The sequence below is a fragment of the Miscanthus floridulus genome, chromosome 6 (assembly GCF_019320115.1).
Source record: "Miscanthus floridulus cultivar M001 chromosome 6, ASM1932011v1, whole genome shotgun sequence".
NCBI classification, from domain to species: Eukaryota; Viridiplantae; Streptophyta; class Magnoliopsida; order Poales; family Poaceae; genus Miscanthus; species Miscanthus floridulus.
In genome coordinates, this window is record NC_089585.1 from 22,658,157 (window position 1) to 22,677,622 (window position 19,466).

Genomic DNA, 19,466 nt, shown 5'->3' on the forward strand with positions numbered 1-19,466 from the left:
GTGCTCATGAAAGGTAAGGAAGGACACCACCTCATCGGGACAAGGTCGCGGGAACTCCTCTCTCCCAGGGACCCTCCAGTGCGCCACCTCCTATGGCGGCAGAAAACCCTTCTCGATGAAAGACTCCAGCACCGACTTCCTCACGGTGGACGACCTCTAGTCCAACATCTTGCTCCGGCTTGCAAAAAGGATCAGTGAGTTCTCCTCTTCTCCCTCGCTCTCTCTCCCTTCCTTTCCTAGAGACCTCCGCAGCTCTCAGGGACGCTCTCGACGAAGAGGAAAAAGAAAGGCGGCGGCAGCAGACGACGAATAGGCAAAAGAACGAGGCGAACACTCTCTCTCTTCTCCTACTTAAAGGAAGGGGAGTAGAGGTTAGGAAAGGACGTGCCTATCGGGAAGGCGAAGCGGCGGGGCAAGAAACTCTCTCTCTCTCTTTTCCATTTAATGCAGATGGGACGCCCCCCGACCAACGAGACGTGCCCAACGCGACAAAACGGCTCCTGATCAGGCGGGACGTGACCAGGACATGGCCCACCACTACCGCATGACCAACCACTACCGCACGTCGGGCATGAAAACTGAAGCGCCATCGCATGCGGACGACTCCCCGTCTCCCTAGGCCAGACCTAGAGAGATCCAACAGCGAAATCTCCGCCGAGAGAAATCAGCTGGCCTCCTGAGTCGATCGATTCACTCAGGATAAGCACCTGAGATACAGGTCCTGGTCGGACGTTTCTGAACTGAAGCTATCCGAACCCCGTCTCTCAGGTCACCAAGGTGAGCATGTGTTCATTAAAACAAAACTGTTCACACAGGGGCTAACCCACGATTGACAAGCATAGGTCCCGGTCGGACGTCTCCGACTGGAGCTCTTCGAACCTCGTCACTCCAGTCATCAAGGCCAGACCTGGAGAGATCCAACAGCGAGATCTCCACCAAGAGAGATCAACCGGCCTCCTGAGTCGATCGATTCACTCAGGATAAGCACCGGGACACAGGTAGGAAGCGAAGGGACGCCCCATGTGGGCCACGCTAACTCCGTCACAAATGATGAGCTCAGGTCCCACTCAGACATTTCCGACTGAAGCTCTCCGAGCCCTATCACTCAAAACTATCAAAGGTAAACACTGTAAAACCCCCTCTATTTCTTTATAATCATTTCATACATCCATACATGCATTTCATACCATACGCCTGAACCCCCCAGATGGTTAGGGCATGAACCGCCCGGGGGCTCGGGAACTAAGTATCGCACATGCAGCGAAATGCATCAGAACATTCCGTGATTGCGTCACGAAGCGGCGGTTGCCTCATTCGATATGAGCAACCGAAACAGAGCCAGGGGAGAAAACCGCAGATGAGCCCTGTGCGGCCCTCACCCGATCTGGCAGACTAGGTCATCTCAACCTTCTCATTCGATCCTGAACCTCTCGCCAAGCCCATAGAATCTCCATCGAGGGGAGGCCGAAAGGCCACCTAGGTTGGTCTCCGGAATGACCTAGGCATCTGTCGGGTTGCAGGTAAAGGAGTAGTGGAATGTCACAAGAGGGCTATGCCGACCCCGTCACGAACGACGGACCCGGATTCCACTCGATCACACTAGTTAACAACTCACTAAGCTAGTCTTTCGAGCCCAAGCGATCGGGACAGTAGATGAAACTCAGCCCCTCTGGTTGTGAGGAACCGAGGATGGGGTAAACGCACATAAACTCACATCGACCCCTACGAAGGCCCGACAGGGCTCGGGGGCTCAAGAAAAATGCCAAGGACGGCGACCTCAAACTCGCCAGATCCACGACTACAACTCGCTCAGTCCTCGGCGCGCACCGACGCCAGGACCCGCGAGCACCGTCTCATCTGATCTTTAACTAAACTAACAACGTCTTCGTAAACAGCATCAGACGGCTTCACTGCGCTCCAAATAAACCTTGGGACCGTGACTCCTAAACTCGCATCGACAAGATCTATGACATCCGGCTACGGCTCTTGGGACCACGACTCCTAAACTCACGTCGACAGGATCTATGACATCCGGCTATGGCTCCTGGGACCGCGACTCCTAAACTCGCGTAACAGCTTCACTTAGGATCCAACGAGCTCTGGCTCGTCCGATTCCTAAAAACTAACTAAGCTAACTCTCTCGATCCACGGCGTGCACCGACGCCTGGGTCCATTCACAAACTCCGCCTCACCTGATCCCATGGCACACATCGACGCCAAAAGATCAGTGAGCTCTGACACAACCGAACCGAGCTATATCCACCCATGGCGCGCACCGACGCCAGGGTCCATTCACGACTCTGACTCACCCGATCCCACAGCGCACAATGACACCGTGGTTAAACAAAATTCTATCTCAAACTAAAAAACACGCATACATGCCTGCTGAGACAACACCCCCTAGCCGGTTTGGCATGAACCACCCGGGGGCTCAGGGGCTACACCCGCGGGTGCGCTTGCGCGCACCCACCGGCAAGAAAAAAAATCCCCTGGACGATTCTGCCCAAATCGCCCGGGGGCTCGGGGGCTCCTGTCGGGTTCATAAACCCGGGGTCCCTCGGGGACCGGCTTCCACGCCAGGGCTCAGCCCAGGAGAATGGCCTTTCTTTCTTCTAGATCGGCCCGAGAGTCTAAACTCAACAGACCAGAGCACTCGCTTTGGGCCCTGGCCGCCTTCGGCCCATCTTCCGACCGAAACACTAGCTCAAGCTCAGGCCAACTCCGAACGGCCTCTCCGATCGGAGCGCTAGCGTCAGGCCCGGCCGCCTTCGCACGGCCTCCACTCGGAAAGCTTGACCCAAGGACCACCTCCGACTCTGACCCCGTGTCTCCAATCGGGGTTCATAGAAAAACCCTGCCCATCGCTGAATAGAGCTTTACAGCCGCCCAGCCACAAACAGTATTGTAGGCGCCACATTTACCTCTACAGTATTATAGGCGCGAGTCAAAACACCCATACGGTAAGACCCCCCACGTGCCTCTGGGCATCAACAGTATTGTGGGCACCGGAATTCACCGTACCAAGTGAACATGGTAAAGCCATGTTCCCAGTCGGCGAGACAACATTTTTGCAGGTACCGACGTCCTCCAGTCTTGAAGAAAGCAGCTCAACCTCCCACATGTACCTGACATTCTGCAGTGACATCAACAGTATTATGAGCGCTCACCATTGTCCCGTCCCCATCGGCGTGGGCAATAAGGCTTAGAAACGTCCGTACTCTCTCTCCCTCTCACTTGTAAAGCCATCCCCTTCTTCTATAAAAGGGGATGTGCTCCCTCCAAACAAAAAAAGGTGAACCCAAGTTGACCTCTTCAAGTTTAGGTTCATTAGATTGATAGCTCGCAACCCCTCAAGCACACGCTAGGACACTTCGTTCATAGCATAGCTCCTATCGATCTCGGCCCTTCTGGCCGGACTGACTGGACACCCCATCTTTCTCTCTCTCGTTTGTAACCCCGCTACAGACTTCGAGCACCTAGGCTCGGGAATAAAGTCACCGACTGACCCACACTGGATGTAGGGCACATTGCCTGAACCAGTATAAATCCTGTGTCATTGAGTGCTAGGCCACCTCCGATCACAACGTACAATAAAACTACAAATATTTACTAGTTGGTCACTTTCTGCACCGACAGTTGGCGCCGTCCGTGGGGAGGACGCTGTACGTTCAACACTTTTTTGGTAATCGGATGGCCCATTCTTCCGCCACCCCCGCCGTGGCGGGCTCGGGCGTTACGATTCGCTTCGGCTCGATGGAATTTCCCGCACTCTCACCCGCCGGGATGCGGGTTCCACCCGTCTTTGAGCCTTCCTAGGCCTTCTGCTTTGGAAGCCTGGACTTCACCACCGACCAGCTTGGCATACTCCACCTCCACGAGGAGACTCGTGACCCGACACCCGTCGGAGGGACGTCCTCCATCGACTCCGAGACGCGCGACTCCAACGGCTCGGCATCTGCGCTTCATTCTGAGCAAACTGTCTGCTCAAACCCCGCTGTGAGTAATATACATGATGTTATACCCGATGGGTTACCGTTGTCCCCGTCATAGCCACCATATGGCCGGTCCCCCAATGGCCTCGTGTCTCCCATAGACGCGAATGCTCGGGGGCTCCAGCGGATGCCGGTGCCGCCCCCTCTCATGTCTGAACTCATGGGGATGGCGGAGTACGGTCCCAGCTGTCTCGACTTCATGGACAACGATGTCGGGAGTGACGACTCCAGCATCGGTGATGTGGCACCAAGCCACCGTCCGTCCCGCGAGTGCGCTATGACGGATGCTCTAGAACGGCCGCCAGGGGTAACGGAGTTCGCACGGACTCACACCTCTCCGAGCCCTCATGCGGAGACCCCCAAGCTCACGCATGAGCACGGGGAGGATCTACAACGACAGTGGCCGCATCGGCCACCAACTGCACCAACGCGCTCGGCGCACCATGCTGCGCCCCGTGTGCATAGACTGGCGAATGGCACCTAGGGTCGCACCCGTCGGGTCCAGCGCAACACCCCGTATAGGGGAACCAATCCCCCGCAGTTTGCTCAGGCCAGCCAGAACATTGCCGCCGCAGCAATGCTCCTGCGCAGCTTGTCCGAGCCGAACGACCCTCGCGAACAGGCTATCCATCGGAACCTCCAGGCACTGGTGGAGGCCGCCGCCATTCAACAAGCAGACAGCTCCGTATCACGATGCCGACTCGCGACCTCGCTCCCCATCCAGGGAACAGAGACGCAGCAGATGGGGCACTACGCCCTATCACCGTCACAACCACCAAGTGTGGCACAGGAAGCCGCAACAGCACCTCGTCTTGACTTGATGACCCCTCTATGCCAACTGCCCATCTACGCACGTCTTGGACTGAACCGAGGCACACGCGGCGTCGACCGGAGTCCTAGCCCTGACAGCTCGGGGCCACCGACCTTCGCCCAACACCTCCAGCAAGCGCCGTTCCCACCGCGCTTCAACGGAGGCCATGACAAAGGAAAGGCCAAGTGCCAGGATCAAGACGAGGGCCCCTCCACTCAGAGGGGAAAAAAGAATAGAAAGAATCGCCGCCAACTGGCCAACTCCACGTTGGTCGCCACGGCTGATCATGCGGGCACGCCGCCCTAGCAGGGCTCCTCCGTCCACTTCCATGAGCTCATGGAGAGTCCATGCACCAACCACGACTACCCCGTGAACCACCTCTACAAGGACTGCCTGCTCCTCAAGCGTCTGCTGAGGTAGGCTGGCAGGCCAAGAAAAAGAAGAAGGGGGCGCAGCGGACAAGGATCCAGACGACTGAAGTGATCCGACCGGACGCCTACCGACTGAAGGATAACGACGACGACACTCTCACCAAGCACCTTGGAACAGCTAGGTCATTTTCTTTTCCCCTAAGTTTCAGTCTTACCATTATTTACTTAACGTATGCTCCTGTAAGAGCACCCCGACCCGAACGTTTTTCGGCTCGGGGCGCTCGGGGGCTCCACTAGGGGGCACTACTACCTCTCTGTTTTGTTTACTATTGTATGGAGAAATTCCTTCCTACCCTAACGAAGGGGTAGTTCATTCCTTTAATTTACCTTACATAGCTTTGCTTTAAAAATTTCGACTGATCGCACCCCACTCTTTCCTACGGTTACGAACAGCTGAGCCTCGCCTTCGGTGCCCATAGCTGGATATCATACAGTAGCTTGCCCTGCTCATCACAGGCGACCGAGTGAAGACACTCTGCCTCTGAATGACCAATTACTCCACAAGCAAAGTAGTGGTATGGAAGCTTCTCATACTATATATTGAACCAACGCGGCTCCTCCGACTTGCTCATCCAAAGAAGAACCCGGCATCTCAAAGGTTTGTCAATCTCAACAGCCACACGGGCTAGCAGGAACGCCCCACTGGCTTTGCCATCCGCATCAACATCCATCTTCACCACTCCACCAATCAAACTCATGGTCCGAGAGCCCTTCGACTGGTTCATCCATCCAAGCGGCAAATTCAAGATGTGAACCCACATTTCCATGTGATAAAAAATGATCTCTGATGCGCTCAGCTTCTTGTCATAGCTTTGCAAGATGACTGCATACCTCCCCACCATCCATGGCGTACCTGCCAGAGCCCGCTCCATATCAACGTGGCACCCGAACTTCGCCACAAACTAGTGTATAGCTGCACACACACTCTTGTGTCACTAAAGCATAATCAACTAAGAATCATGGCATGAGCATGTACTTTATGCAGTTTACTCATCAAGCATCATGCATGTATAGGTGACGCGATTCCCGAAGAACCCTTTCAGGAGGAGCCTCAGAAGGAAGAAGCCGTCAAGCCTAGCAATGACCTCCAAGGCAGACCCTTATGCATCCCTATGCTTTACAAGTGCATAATGAACTATGGTTATCTATTGCATCGCTATGTTACTATATGACTAGTGAACTGGAAGGGAATCACCTATGTCAAGCCTTATCCACATATTGCCACACCAATCAACCATACTTGTCTTGTTTAATATTCATGCTTAGTATGCTTAGATCTTAGAAGTCGAGCTAATGATGAGTTTCTCATTACTCGCGTGATGATAGGTTGATAATCCACTGAGCAACACCTTGGGAAGGGATCAACACTTGTTCTACTTGGGTATGGTATGAATATTGGTTGGCAAGGGGTACGGTCATGGCAAGATGGGGATTCTTGGATGACATAGCTTGCTTACCGGTTAAGGACCGTGTATCCGTGGTAGCGAGTATGAACATAAAACTGTACATACCACTTGTCGCCAATGGGGGGGGGGGGGACAAGCCAAGTAACTAATCTCGACCGTCTTATTCATGAAACTAGCAAGGGGGATGGCGTCGGTCGAGAATGTTCGGGACATTGACCGGACATCTAGTCGAACCTTTCGTCGGACATCTTGGCCGGGTTGGGGAAAGGTTGAAGCATCAAGATATCCCTTCTGTACCGATAGGTCTTATGGGCGATATACCTTGTTTTCGAGTGGGGTTAACTTGTACCCCTCTACATAGTATAGAATTTGAAAGCTATAAGTTCTACTTCTAGATACAGACTAGTGTTGGGATTGGAGATCAGGACTCGTGGAAGATCGAGTTCTTCTTTGCTAATGCTTAACTTGATTACCTATGCTATGCTTATTTCTGCTACGTCGTAGATCACCTTTACTTTATTGTATAAATGCTTTTATGCAAAGAAACGCATTCCTTGCTACTACCCAAATGCATAATCCTTGTTTACTATATCGGGTAAGTCCTGTGGAGTACAATCGAGTACTCACCCTGTGTGATCTTAAGTTTTGCAAGTACCGTAGCTCCTGTGCAAGGATTCTTCTATGCTCCCGAACCCTTGTCGGATAAGGAGTGATGAAGAATCTCGTGTCCCGTAGATACATGGATGTGGCACACCCATGTATCCATTATCATAAACTATGTTATGTTGAAAGACTTCCGCAAGACTTCGATGTAGACTGTGATGTGTGACCGTGTGATGAACTAAGTGTGCGAACCAAGACTTGTAAACTTTAATGCTTGAACTTGTAATGTGATCTAAGCACTGTTGTGATGTATTACCTCTCTCGAACTGATCCTGGATGAGGCGAAGCCCGAGTACATCTTATGGGAGGTGTACCAGGATGACCTAGTAAGGGATGTGTCCAACTTAATAATCCCTAGCGGATTATCATGTTGGGTACTCACTTAAGAGGACGTTGATCCTGACCGAACCATACCATCCTATTCCGGTAGTAGTATAGGATGAGGCTCAGTAGCACCTCATATCCTGGATTCGACTCCACGTGGGAGTGAATATTCTAAGATTTATCGGCGTTGTGCATTTAGTGGTAGGCGACGTTACCGTCGATAGCGAGGCGTTTGGGCTGACTTCGTCAATCTCGAGGATTTGCTGACTCAGTCTTCGAAGATGCTCATAGGGGTAGGGTTTGTGTGCGTGCTTTCATAGAGTTGAGTGTGCGTGCGCTATGAGTGTCTGCGTTGTACTGTGTAATTTTACAAAAAAATACTATTATGAAAACAACATATTCTATAACAATCATGTATCTAAAAAGAGATGCAATGGCTTAAATGATACATTATGGGCCTTCATCTCAATGCTCAAAGCCACATCCTCTTCACCCTCCTTAACTATTTTTAGGTGAAAGTTTTCTAAAGTAAGGGATGAGATACCCAAAGTCCTCAAGCATTTTCAGTAATGCCCTGGTCCCTTGCACATCCGAATTTTCGGAATGACATCGCGAATTATTAGCGATCTATTGCTAGCTAGTGACGTCAATAGTGATATGCCTTCAATCCCTTGCATGTATATCAAAAGAAATATATACATTAAAGAATCAGTTACCATCTGTCATGAACTGCACCGTAGGTTCAAGCGCACATATATGTTAGGGATTACAGTTGTTAGCTATGAGATAGGTCCAGTCATCACCTACATACTGATTTAGTAATCAGGAATCCAATATCACAAAATTACACAATTATGATACATACAAATAGCATGGGCATCAGGATATTATTTTGGTCACCTCAAAGTAGTGTTTTTCAAATGCTACAACAACAAAGGAGCACTCTGCAACGTCCCTTCTTCATGGAAGTCTTTATGATAGCAGCATGGTGTGTCTGGAATGAACGTAATTCGAAGATCTTCAACAATAAGTTGCCTTCGGTTGCTACCTGGAAGCAGTCTTTCGCAAATGAAGTTAAACTCCATTTGTATAGGACCAATGTTTCTTTCAACCCTTCAATCATGGATTGGCTCAATCTTTTGTAGTTGGTGTGTTTTCTTTCTTTCTCTGACTATTTTAGCCTTTGTTAGTAGCTGCTGTTAGCTCTTGGCTAACTGTTTCATTAGTTCTTGGCTAACCTGTTGTACCTCTTTTGGCCTTCTACTAATAAATTCCTGGGGAGGTTTGCTACACAGTTTCAGTTAAAAAAAAACCCATGGGCATCAGGAAAACATACAACAAAATGAAGGAAGGAAAATTACCATGCTCGGGTAGGCTGAGTGTTTTGGTGGCCTCTTTAGAAACAAACTGACGCCACATAAATGAGCACCTAAATAGAAAAATTCTTATTCTGCAAAAAAAAAAGTTCTAGATGTGGCAAAACCAAGCTAAGGACTGATAATATGCTTTTGAGAGAATTATTTTTAGAGAAGGCAGCTCTCGGTCATAGCTAGCCTTGTAGCTAGTCATAGCAAGGTTGAAGTTTGTTGGACTTGATTTTCTATTTAGGGCCCGGTTTAGATACACCAAGCTAATTGTGTTATTACCTGCTAAAAAATAGCCCCAGGGTAGCTAAACAAGTGGGATAATTGTTAGCCAACATCAAACTAGTTGTTAGCCCATTAGCTAATTGAAAGGGATTAAAAATAGCCCATTAGATGTTATTCTTTTAGCCTCACCTCTTCGAACCTTGTAGTGTGCATTTGGCATCATAAACGATCTTAAATTTAAGAAGGTATCAATCACAAAACTGTGATGCACTACAACTTTGATATATATCATGTCTCTACCTAAGCCCGTTTGAAAATTCAAAATTCATTTTAAAATAGATTTAAAAACTTATGAGCAATATTTTGGCCTCTAGATGATTTCAAATGAAAACATCGTCAACTATTAAGTTTTAGATATCATCATGCTCAAAGTTTGTCTTCATCTAGGGTCGTATAAGAAAGTTTTTATTTATATACACTACCTCAATTTTCAATGGCAGTCGCCTCTAAAATGGATTTATAAAGGTAGATGACGTGTACATCTATATATAAATCTAAGATGTCTCTGTAACCGCGTAATAAGACACTTAATTTAGAACATGGCCGAGGGCCATTGACGGCAAGGCGAGTCCCTTATTGATCACATTTTAAGAAAAAAAATGGCATCTTGAAAACCTGTTTTTTTAGCAATGTATACACACGTAGTTGATTATCATCACGCACTGTACAGGAAAATATAATACTTTTTAGCAGTTCGGCATGAAATATATATTGTCACTTTTGAGAATGCCATTCTCAAGAAATTCACTGTATTGTTTTCTGAAAATCCGTACATGTCAAGTAGAGTGCTTGATGGAATAGTAATATAAATAGTAAGAACTAAGACACTTTCGCAATAATGATACCGTGTGATCCATCTTCTGAATGGATTATATAGGAAACTAATTAAGAATCTATATACTTTCTCCATTTCAAATTATAAGACGTTGTGATGTTTTTAGATACACATAGCTTTTACTATGCATTTAGATATAGTAAATCGTACATCACAGTGCTATGAGATCTGCATCAAATAACTCAAGACAAAGGCCCCAAATACTTAAACATACCACGAATCCAGTGTTAATCGATGGTTCATCCGGTAATAGCGTATGCATGATGCACGCCACTATTGAGCCGTTCGATTCTGACGCTAGGGAATCTATAAATAGATCGACCGTACCATGTTTGTGTCAAATTAAACCACACTACTACCATTGGCTGCAGATACTTAATTTAACCAGCTACTTGGCAAATTGTCTAAAGAACTTCTCCCTTCATTTGTCAGCTCTTCCTCGGCTGTTTGGAGATGATCAAACTCTATCTAACTTTCTCATTGTTATTTATGCAACTTGCCTCCCGGTCGGACATGCCTTCTCCATATACATTGAACCTCCCCTTGTGGGGGCGCCGCGTGCACCAAGAAAAGGTTCTCTGCATCTATAACAACTACAAGTTGTGCACCGTGTGTAAGGGGATGACCGGATTGCTAGACTCCAATTTGAACCATATGTTCGCTTTGGATAAAAATTAACTTGGTACCAGTGTTTGCAGGAGAGAGAAGATAGTACTATAGCTCATGCACTATAGAGAGTATGCGCATACCACACGAGCGAGCCTCCGTATACCCAATATTATGCAACAAATTAATAAATATTTTGTTCATCTGATAATTTCTGAGAGACAAAAACCCACTTGACTCAGGGTATATAAAATTATTAGATTAGATAGTGTTTTCCCGTTAGGCATAGCCCTAGATTTCCATCATATATACGGAACCTAAAATGAAATAACCAAACACAAGCACAGATCAGCTGACCAGTTATAGTCACAATTTTTTTTTGGTGAGACCTAGACGCTCATATATACGAGCGCACACTCATCTCTATAAACGCACGCACACTCTATATCCCTATGAGCACCTCGAGGTACTGAGTTGGACCAGCAAATCTCGAGATTGACAAAGTCACCACATACGTCTCGCTGTTGACGGGCACGTCAAGATTGACAAAGTCACCACATGTATCTCACTATTGACCGACACACGTTACCTACCATAGAAAGTGTAGCCCCATTAAATCATGGAATAAATACAGAAAAATACGAGCACCACCTATGTCAAGTTGAGGACTCACTGCTAGAGAACAGACTTTTGGTTTGGATCAATTTTTGGCTTTAGTCTCAGCCATATTTAGGCCCGGGACTAAAGAGAGGATTAGTCCCAGTTGGAGCAACCAACCGGGACTAAAGTCCCCTGCCCAACGGCTAGAGCCGCAGGCTTTTGCAGGAGGGGACCTCTAGTCCCGGTTGGAGGCTCAAACCAGGACTAAAGGTCATCCTCTAGTCCTGGTTGGAGCTGCTAGCCGTGATTAAACCTTTAATCCCTGCTTGTGGCTCCAATCGGGACTATAATTTGACCTATAGTCTGGGTTTGAACCACAAACCGGGACTACAGGTCCCGGTCTATATACTTGGTCCTTCTTCCTTCCCCAGCCCGAGCCATTTCAAGCTCTTTGTTCTTGCTCGTCTCCAGCCATTTCAAGACTTCATTCAATTCCTCCATCCATTTTTCGATTCTAAAGATTAGCAACTTCATCCTCTCATGTTTCGTCACTAGAATGTTTCATTTCGTGGTCTAGAAATAGAGAAATTTATGGTTTTTAGGTTGAGAATAATGGTGTTTTTTTATTTATACGCCATTTGAGCTCCAAATCACTTGATAGTTTGCATATGTAGGTGAAGGAAGCTTATAGTAGTGCATCAAAGCTAGTATGCACCTTTCATTGCCTCATTTCATGGTTTAGAAATAGATAAATTTAAGGTTTTTTACATTGGAAAGAATATGGTGGATTTTTTTGGATTTAAACACCATTTGAGCTCAAACTCACTTGATAGTTTGCATATGCAGAAGAAGAAAGCTTAAAGTAGTTGATCAAAATTAAACGAGTATCCACCTTTCTTTGCTAGTATATATCTCATTTAATTTCATGGTTTACAAAATGAGAAATTTATAGTAGTTGATGAAAATAAGTATAGAGAGTCATAGATGGCGACTCCTTCTGGATCCTCGGCCTCGCATGGGGTTCCTTTGATATATATTCATACTTTTCCTTTCATTCAAATTGAAGCGTGAATGGTTGAAGCAAAGGGTCATACAAAGTGACCAGATCAAAGCAATTCAAGAGTCATTATTAGGATTTCTTAATGACCAGGTCATAAATCCCAGTGGCCCGTACCACTATGACGGAAGAAGAACATCTCCTAGCCGTGATGAAGATTAGGATTGAATGCAATCCCAAGGACATGAGTATAGGCTTTTGTTACTTTATGTACATATTCCATGCATGTACAAGCTTTTAAAATATTTGTATATATATAGTTTCATACATCTTAGTGTGTTATTTATGTATAATGCTCGAACGGAAACTTATATGTATGAACGTATATTAGCAGTGTAGAATTCGTATACATGAAGCTAATTGAACCAAAAAGAATTGAATTGAAAAGAAACCATAAAAGAAAAAGAAAAGAAAAGGAAAAAAAAGTACCTATATATAGTACCGGTTGGCAATACCAACCGGGACTAAATGTGCCAGCCACGGGGCAATGGAGGCTCATTTAGTTTCAGTTGGTAACAACAACCGGAATTAAAGGTCCACTTTCAGGAACCAGGACTAAAGGGGGGCCTTTAGTCGCGAATTCGTAGTCCCGGTTGAGAAACCAGGACTGAAGGGGTTTCCCAACCGGGACTAGTGCTCAGTTGTGCACTAGTGACTTGATTTTCATGAAAATACGAGCACCCATGTCAATTTAAGGACTTGAACACCAGTGGGCAGCCCAACCAACTATAGGCTCAATGATCGTAATCACAAAGGAAATCATTACATGAGACAGAGTTAAGAGCATGCAGTATACAGAAGTTAACGAACTCTATATACAGCAGGATACTTATACTGTTTGAGGTACGTCACCCAAACACCTGAAGTTAAATATAATGAGAAGAACAGATCAAGAAACGGTGTATCATACATAAAAATGCAAAAAAGGGCATGCACTGTTGTTACACACGATGTTTCCAAAACTAGAAAACACCATAGCGACCCGTACAAAACTACGAATTAAGACACATACTAAAACGAGTTCCATGCAATCAAAAGTCCCTCTCGACCGGATGAGTAGTACGTATATCCAACGATTTCATTATCTAGCTCTAGAATCCGCCATGGCCAAGCCGAGCTTCATCGGTTCGCCTCTGTGACAAGGGTGGTCGTCGTCAACGTCCGACGGCTCGACCTTGTGCACCGTCGGTGGCAGACCTAGTGTGAGGTCCAGGCTATCCGCCGCACGCTCATCGCTCTCTCTTGGTGGCTCCGGTTCGGACTGGCTGACATGAGAGACATCCACGGTGTCCACCGAGGCGTTGCTGTCGCTCTCCCGCACGGCGCCGTCGTCGTCATGGCTGGCAGAGTACTCGTGGCTTGGCTGGCGTGGCGCCCAGTTCAGTGGCTGCGCCTGTCGGATGTCGACCGGCATGTACGAAGCCGACGGCTGGGAGAAGACGAGCTCGATGCCGCCGGAGTCTGCGGATCTGTGGGCGCCGGATCGTTTGAATTGTCCCCGCGAGCTGTTGGCCATCCGGTGGAGGCCGGCATCCACGGCGCCGGCGCCGCGGCCTGCTTCCCTCCTGGCGACGTGGCGGATGTCGCATGACCGGTGAGGCGGGACAGCCGTGGCTGTGGGCGGGGGCTGCGCGATGGGCATGCCGCGGAGGACCGTCTCGGCGGCGTCCTGGCAAAGCTGCCAGTTCCCGGACCAGAGCAAGCCGACCGAGCCGTACACCGGGTTGAGCATGCGGCCGCAAGCCTCGTACAGCAGAGACCGGAATATTGCTGCATATACACGGAGATCATCATATATGAGCACGATCCGCGAGAAGTGTGTAGATATATAGGTGCCTACACTGATAGATACACATACCGGGTCGGACGTGTTCAGGGCCGGCGGTGATGAGGTTGACGAGGCCTGCGCGGCCGTAGAACTTGGCGAGGAAGACGGTGGCATTGCCCTGCGCGTCGGGGCTGCGGATCCACTGCAAGCACGGCCGGATGGCGCAGTTGTCGCTGCACCCCTTGCGAAGCACGCGGCACCCGTTGCAACTCATCCGCATCCTGAATCCTTTAACACTATCTGGTGCTCGCTTCGTCGAGACAAGGATCCTCACGACCTCACCGAGTCACTGGTGCTGGGTCAATGGTCGGAGCGAGGAAGGAGACGAGCAGACACCGGAATGGTGTGGTGTACTGGTGTGCGCGTGAAGAGAGGTGGAGGCGGAGGTGTATATAAAGCATCGGGAGGTGGAGCCACGTCTGCCTCTCGGGAGGGACGGAGGGTCGACCGGTGGACACACCGGACTGCCAAAGCCTCCGGTTTCCCTGAGAGTGGAAAGCTGGTTTCCAGAGTGGGCCAATGGCCTGCCAAAATACCCAATTGCCCCCTATACAACCAGGATGGAGACTGGCTTGGCTTGTGTGATTTTAATTCTAATCACTGGACCACGAGTTTCGGGGACAAAGAACAGAGGCATAGGTTTGAGCTTTAAAACTTGAAAAAAAAAATGTGGTCCTAGGTCGGATTCAACTGGAGTTGAATAGGACTAGTTGCTGAGAAAACAAAGAACCTAGTCGAAGGTTCTATAAACAGAAATCAGGTACTAACCTTAACTAGTATTTACTACACATAGTTATCTACAAAACTGCCTTCTAAGTTAATAAATCATTACTTCTCTTTGACTTTGTCACAAACCATGTCAACCTTCTCTTCCTTGATCCAATATGCCGCTGAACATACCTTGATATAACAACCTAAAAATTTTTTGTTGTCAATTCATCAGTATACTCATTACCATAGATTGCCTTGCACGGTCAAAAACCACCGAACTATTTAGAGTAAGGGCCAATACAATGCAATAATATATATATATATATATATATATATATATATATATATATATATATATATATATATATATATATATATATATATGTGGCAGCGCACTTTTGAACAATTACGACTTAGGTCATTTCTAGTAGTATGTTTCATCGCACTATTTTCAAGAGAACCATGTAAGCTAAAAAGGTGTGGGATGGTAAAATAAAACAAGACCCACACAACATAAGTTTATTTTGCAGTCTCACATATGGGCCTACTGTAGCATTTAAATGTTGTGTGGTGTTATGAAATAAAACACTTCTAGCGGAGTTTCTCTCGTTTTCCAATGTGTGTGGATGAAACGAAACACTCACGTTGGAGTTTCACTTGTTTTCCAATGTGTCTGGATGAAACGAAACACTCACGATGGAGTTTCACTCGGTTCCCAATATAATGCGTTGGAAACGGTGTGCGCTGGCTTTCATATAGATGAAACTCATCTCCTCTCTCTCTCCTCATAATTTCTATGCCGTGTCATTATTTTTTGCTAATGTGTCATCTCAATAGATGAAATTCACACTACATACTGGCCTTATTGAAACCATTCCACAGTACTGGCTAGGAAGGGTTCTGGTGGGTGCTTACAGTTACAACTGTGGATATACTTGGGGGTCACCACTTGGCCAAGTGATCAACAAACTTGCATTCCTCAAGGGATCCTACATCCTAGAGAGTAAGCTCTTTATGTACCATTTCCATAACAATCGATATAAACTCATGAGCATGGATGCTTGCATTTACCTATAAACAATGAAGCTTGTGTTGACTCTATTAATTAACCAGAAATTTTGCAGGCCCTAGCGTCTACAGGAGTTGTGTATGCATACATTCATAAGGTTAATCGTGTGTAGGGAGATTTCCCTTTTTTAGACAATGGAAACATCCGACTTCAACCTTCCCTTAAAAGAAGAAGCATCAGCTCAAACTTATTACAAGTGCACAGACACCAAGGCTTTAAAATTATTGTAGGTTTGAAAGTAAAGTCCAAAACAGTATCTGAAAGACCATCCATTAGATGTAAGAAACTACATTGGTCTTGATTCTAGTAGCCTACCAGCCTCGAGAATCTATTCTTTGTCTTCATCCAGCACTACACCATAACACACAATTGCCTACAGTTATGTGTTGGCAAAGGGGTGGTTTCAACTACACATTATCTGTTGGTAATTGTACAACCTTTTAATGTCATATAATCTATCGGCAATGATGTTGTATGGCTACAAATCAATGGCATTGCTCTGGGGACACTAAAATTGTCGGCAAACATTTGTAGACACAATAAGTGTAGGCGTAGCCTAACCGAGCCAACAAGTCAAGTGTCGGCGAAAGTGTGTACGGTGAAACGAAAAAAAACCCTCAGAATATACTCCCCCTCACCCCCTCTCGCCTACATCATGAAAAGGAAAAAGGCTCGCAGCCCATACACGCGCGACCCGCGAGTGCGCCCGTCGCCGCCGCCTCCCACGGACGCCAAGCCTCGCCGCCTCCCACACCGAGCCTCGCTGCCGCCGCCTCCCACGCCGCAGCCTACCATGCTAGCGCCCGCCGCCGCCCTCCTGCAAAGCACCGCCGCCCGCTGCCGTCCGCCGAAACCCTAACCACGCCAGCCTCTACCGACCGCCCCCACCAGCCCCTACCACCACACTGGAAGTAATCATCCCCTTCCCCTCATCCCCATCCCTTTCTTGCTAGGGTTTGGGCACACACTGTGCCACCGACGACGCCCCCACCGGCGACCGGCCGTCCACCACCTCAATCGACGGATCCGCCCGTCGCCACCAACGCCCGGACTCCTCATCGGCCAACTAACACCCACCACCGCCGGATGCCCCCAAGTGGCCACCGCCCCCACGCTCGTCTGTTGGAGATCCACATCTGAGCCCCATGAGCCCCATTACGCCACCCGTGCTGCAGTCCCTGCCGTTCCAGGTTCTGAGCTCGACCTCTGTCTGTGTGAGATCTTGATGGTGACTTTTGTTGAGATCTTGTTCTCCCTTTGATTCGATTCTTTAGGTATGGGAGCAACATACTTGTTTCCTTAGATCTGGGAGCAGCTAGTACTAGTATTTTGATGAATGCAGTATGCATAATACATCTGGATGTTCTAGTTGAGCGGCTCATAGGTGGTTGGGTTTGAAAGAAAGGCAGAGGAGGCCTTGCTCATGCTACTTTGATCCTTCAGTAAAACAACCGATAATGTGTAGACAAAGCCCACCATTTACCAACAAATACTTGCAGGAGCCTTTCAATTTGTGCATAGTAACAGATAATGAGTAGGCCTTGTTCATGCTACTCTTATCCTTGCGTGTTTTCTATAATTTAGGAGGAAAGATATTTTGCTATTTAGGAGTAACTATTTTCATGGTATGTCTATGTTTGTTGGTAACTATTTTAGGAGTAACTATTTTCATACCGTGCATACCATGAAATTATAGAGTTAGGATGGTTGACAGACCAAACAACACTGTCTTGGTCTTTGAGAGAAACAATTATTAGATATTGATTTAAGGTATTATTCCTTTGTTCATAATTTCATGTTGACAGGCTTTGGACACAAGATTTAGGGCTACCATCTTTGAGGGACTTCCCTGTAAATGACGTTGATGCCACAGCGATGGGTTTTCGCCTACTTTGATTGCATGGCTTCCATGTCTCCCCATGTAAGTACAACTGATTTTTTACTATGTCAGACTTGTGTCATCAAGTAAGTCTAGGTGGGATCATGGGACATTAGTCTTGCTTTCTTGGCATTGGGGCGGTTCTAGTGTGTGTCGAAGAAGGAATGTGGTATCTGCAGTGGCTTAGGCCATCAGTGACAGACCTGTTGTTCATCACATTCAAATCTCTAACAGGTGACAGTGATGGACCAGTGTTGCCAAGGTTGGTGTAAAAAAAATTGTAAAATATGAATTTTGTGTCATAGGTATAGCAATATATTTGGCTAGAAATTGAGAATTTGGATATGTTGATTGCCTGGCATAGTCATTTTTCCTACACGCGGTCAGTCCAGTGCTCTATTTTGCTTCGTCTTTTTGTTCTGTAGACTTTCCACTACTTATATCCTTGCATCCCTAGGACATATTAGTATATTACTCGATCATATTGATCATGTAAGTCATTTTCAATCAAAACTACTGAGGACATAGCATATGAGGGCCATGAACAATGCTAAGAAAGAGTGTGGTGAATTATATATGATGTTATCAATTAAACTCTTACAAACTGTTTGATGGCTGCCAATACTTAACAATTGATGGATCGATCATAATTAGAGATGAAATAAATGAAGCATGGTCGTTAGGTGGCTGCAAATTGCAATGCTTGTGTCTGCTATTGGGAGATGCTGGTCAGAGTCAAATGATTTGGCAATAGCGAACATCGTCAGCTGCATGCAGAGGCACAGGCATAGGCGTGTCCGTGTGTAGTAGGAGTACTAGGATCTAATCACTCTAGCTGCCCTGCCAGTGGTGGGGTAGTGTGAATGTGTTGTGTGATGGTGCTTCTGCTAGGTAGCGCTATAGGAGTAGTAGTAGGAGTAGCATCTCTCACACACACATTGAATTGCTACATCATCTGATCGAGTCGGCCTCTCTCTGTAGTCTGTAGAGTGGACTCTAGTCTCTGGTCTCAAGGTAAGGCCTGTGTACTATATAATTTATTCCTTTTCCTGCCTTATGTTTTTCCTTTTCTTGTACCACACTACCCACTGCTACAAGCTAAGCAAGGCTATCTTTTCCTTTCCCAGATTCTTGAAACTCCTAAGGAAGAAATGATTCTTGTACCACACTACCCGCTGCTACAAGCTAAACAAGGCTATCTTTTCCTTTCCCAGATTCTTGAAACTCCTAAGGAAGATGCACTAATTATGTCGCTATGTTTTTCACAATCAAAGCAATTTTCATCTTAGTTTTCATTTCAAGTGGAATGTCTAAGTACACTAAGAAATTACTCATCGAGCACCCGCAGGACATCCAGTCCCCCTGGGACTTCTTCAAGTTCGGTTTGGTTTCCTGGCAGGCTACCACCTGCTAGCATAGTGCCCTCTGTTTTCACAATGTGTTTTCCTTTCTCAGCTTTCACTACTACGGAGTACATATTCTACTAGTATGTTTAGCTTGATGCCAATCTTTGGGTGGTACATTATAGCATTATTACAAGGTCCTGGACTTTTCAAATAATGTCAGTTCAAAATTTCAGTTTGTTTTTGGTTTTGTGATTTCGTA

The 19,466-nt window shown here is 47.0% G+C and overlaps 1 protein-coding gene across 1 annotated transcript; it reads right to left on the minus strand.

The window, feature by feature from the left end:
* Positions 1–13,285: 13,285 nt before the first annotated feature.
* On the minus strand, positions 13,286–14,470 carry LOC136457834 (LOB domain-containing protein 42-like). Its single transcript, XM_066457839.1, has 2 exons — positions 14,233–14,470; positions 13,286–14,144 (listed from the first exon to the last, which is right to left on the minus strand). The coding sequence occupies exons 1-2, from the start codon at positions 14,420–14,422 to the stop codon at positions 13,456–13,458; spliced, it is 879 nt and encodes a 292-aa protein (XP_066313936.1). The 5' UTR covers positions 14,423–14,470; the 3' UTR covers positions 13,286–13,455.
* Positions 14,471–19,466: the final 4,996 nt, after the last annotated feature.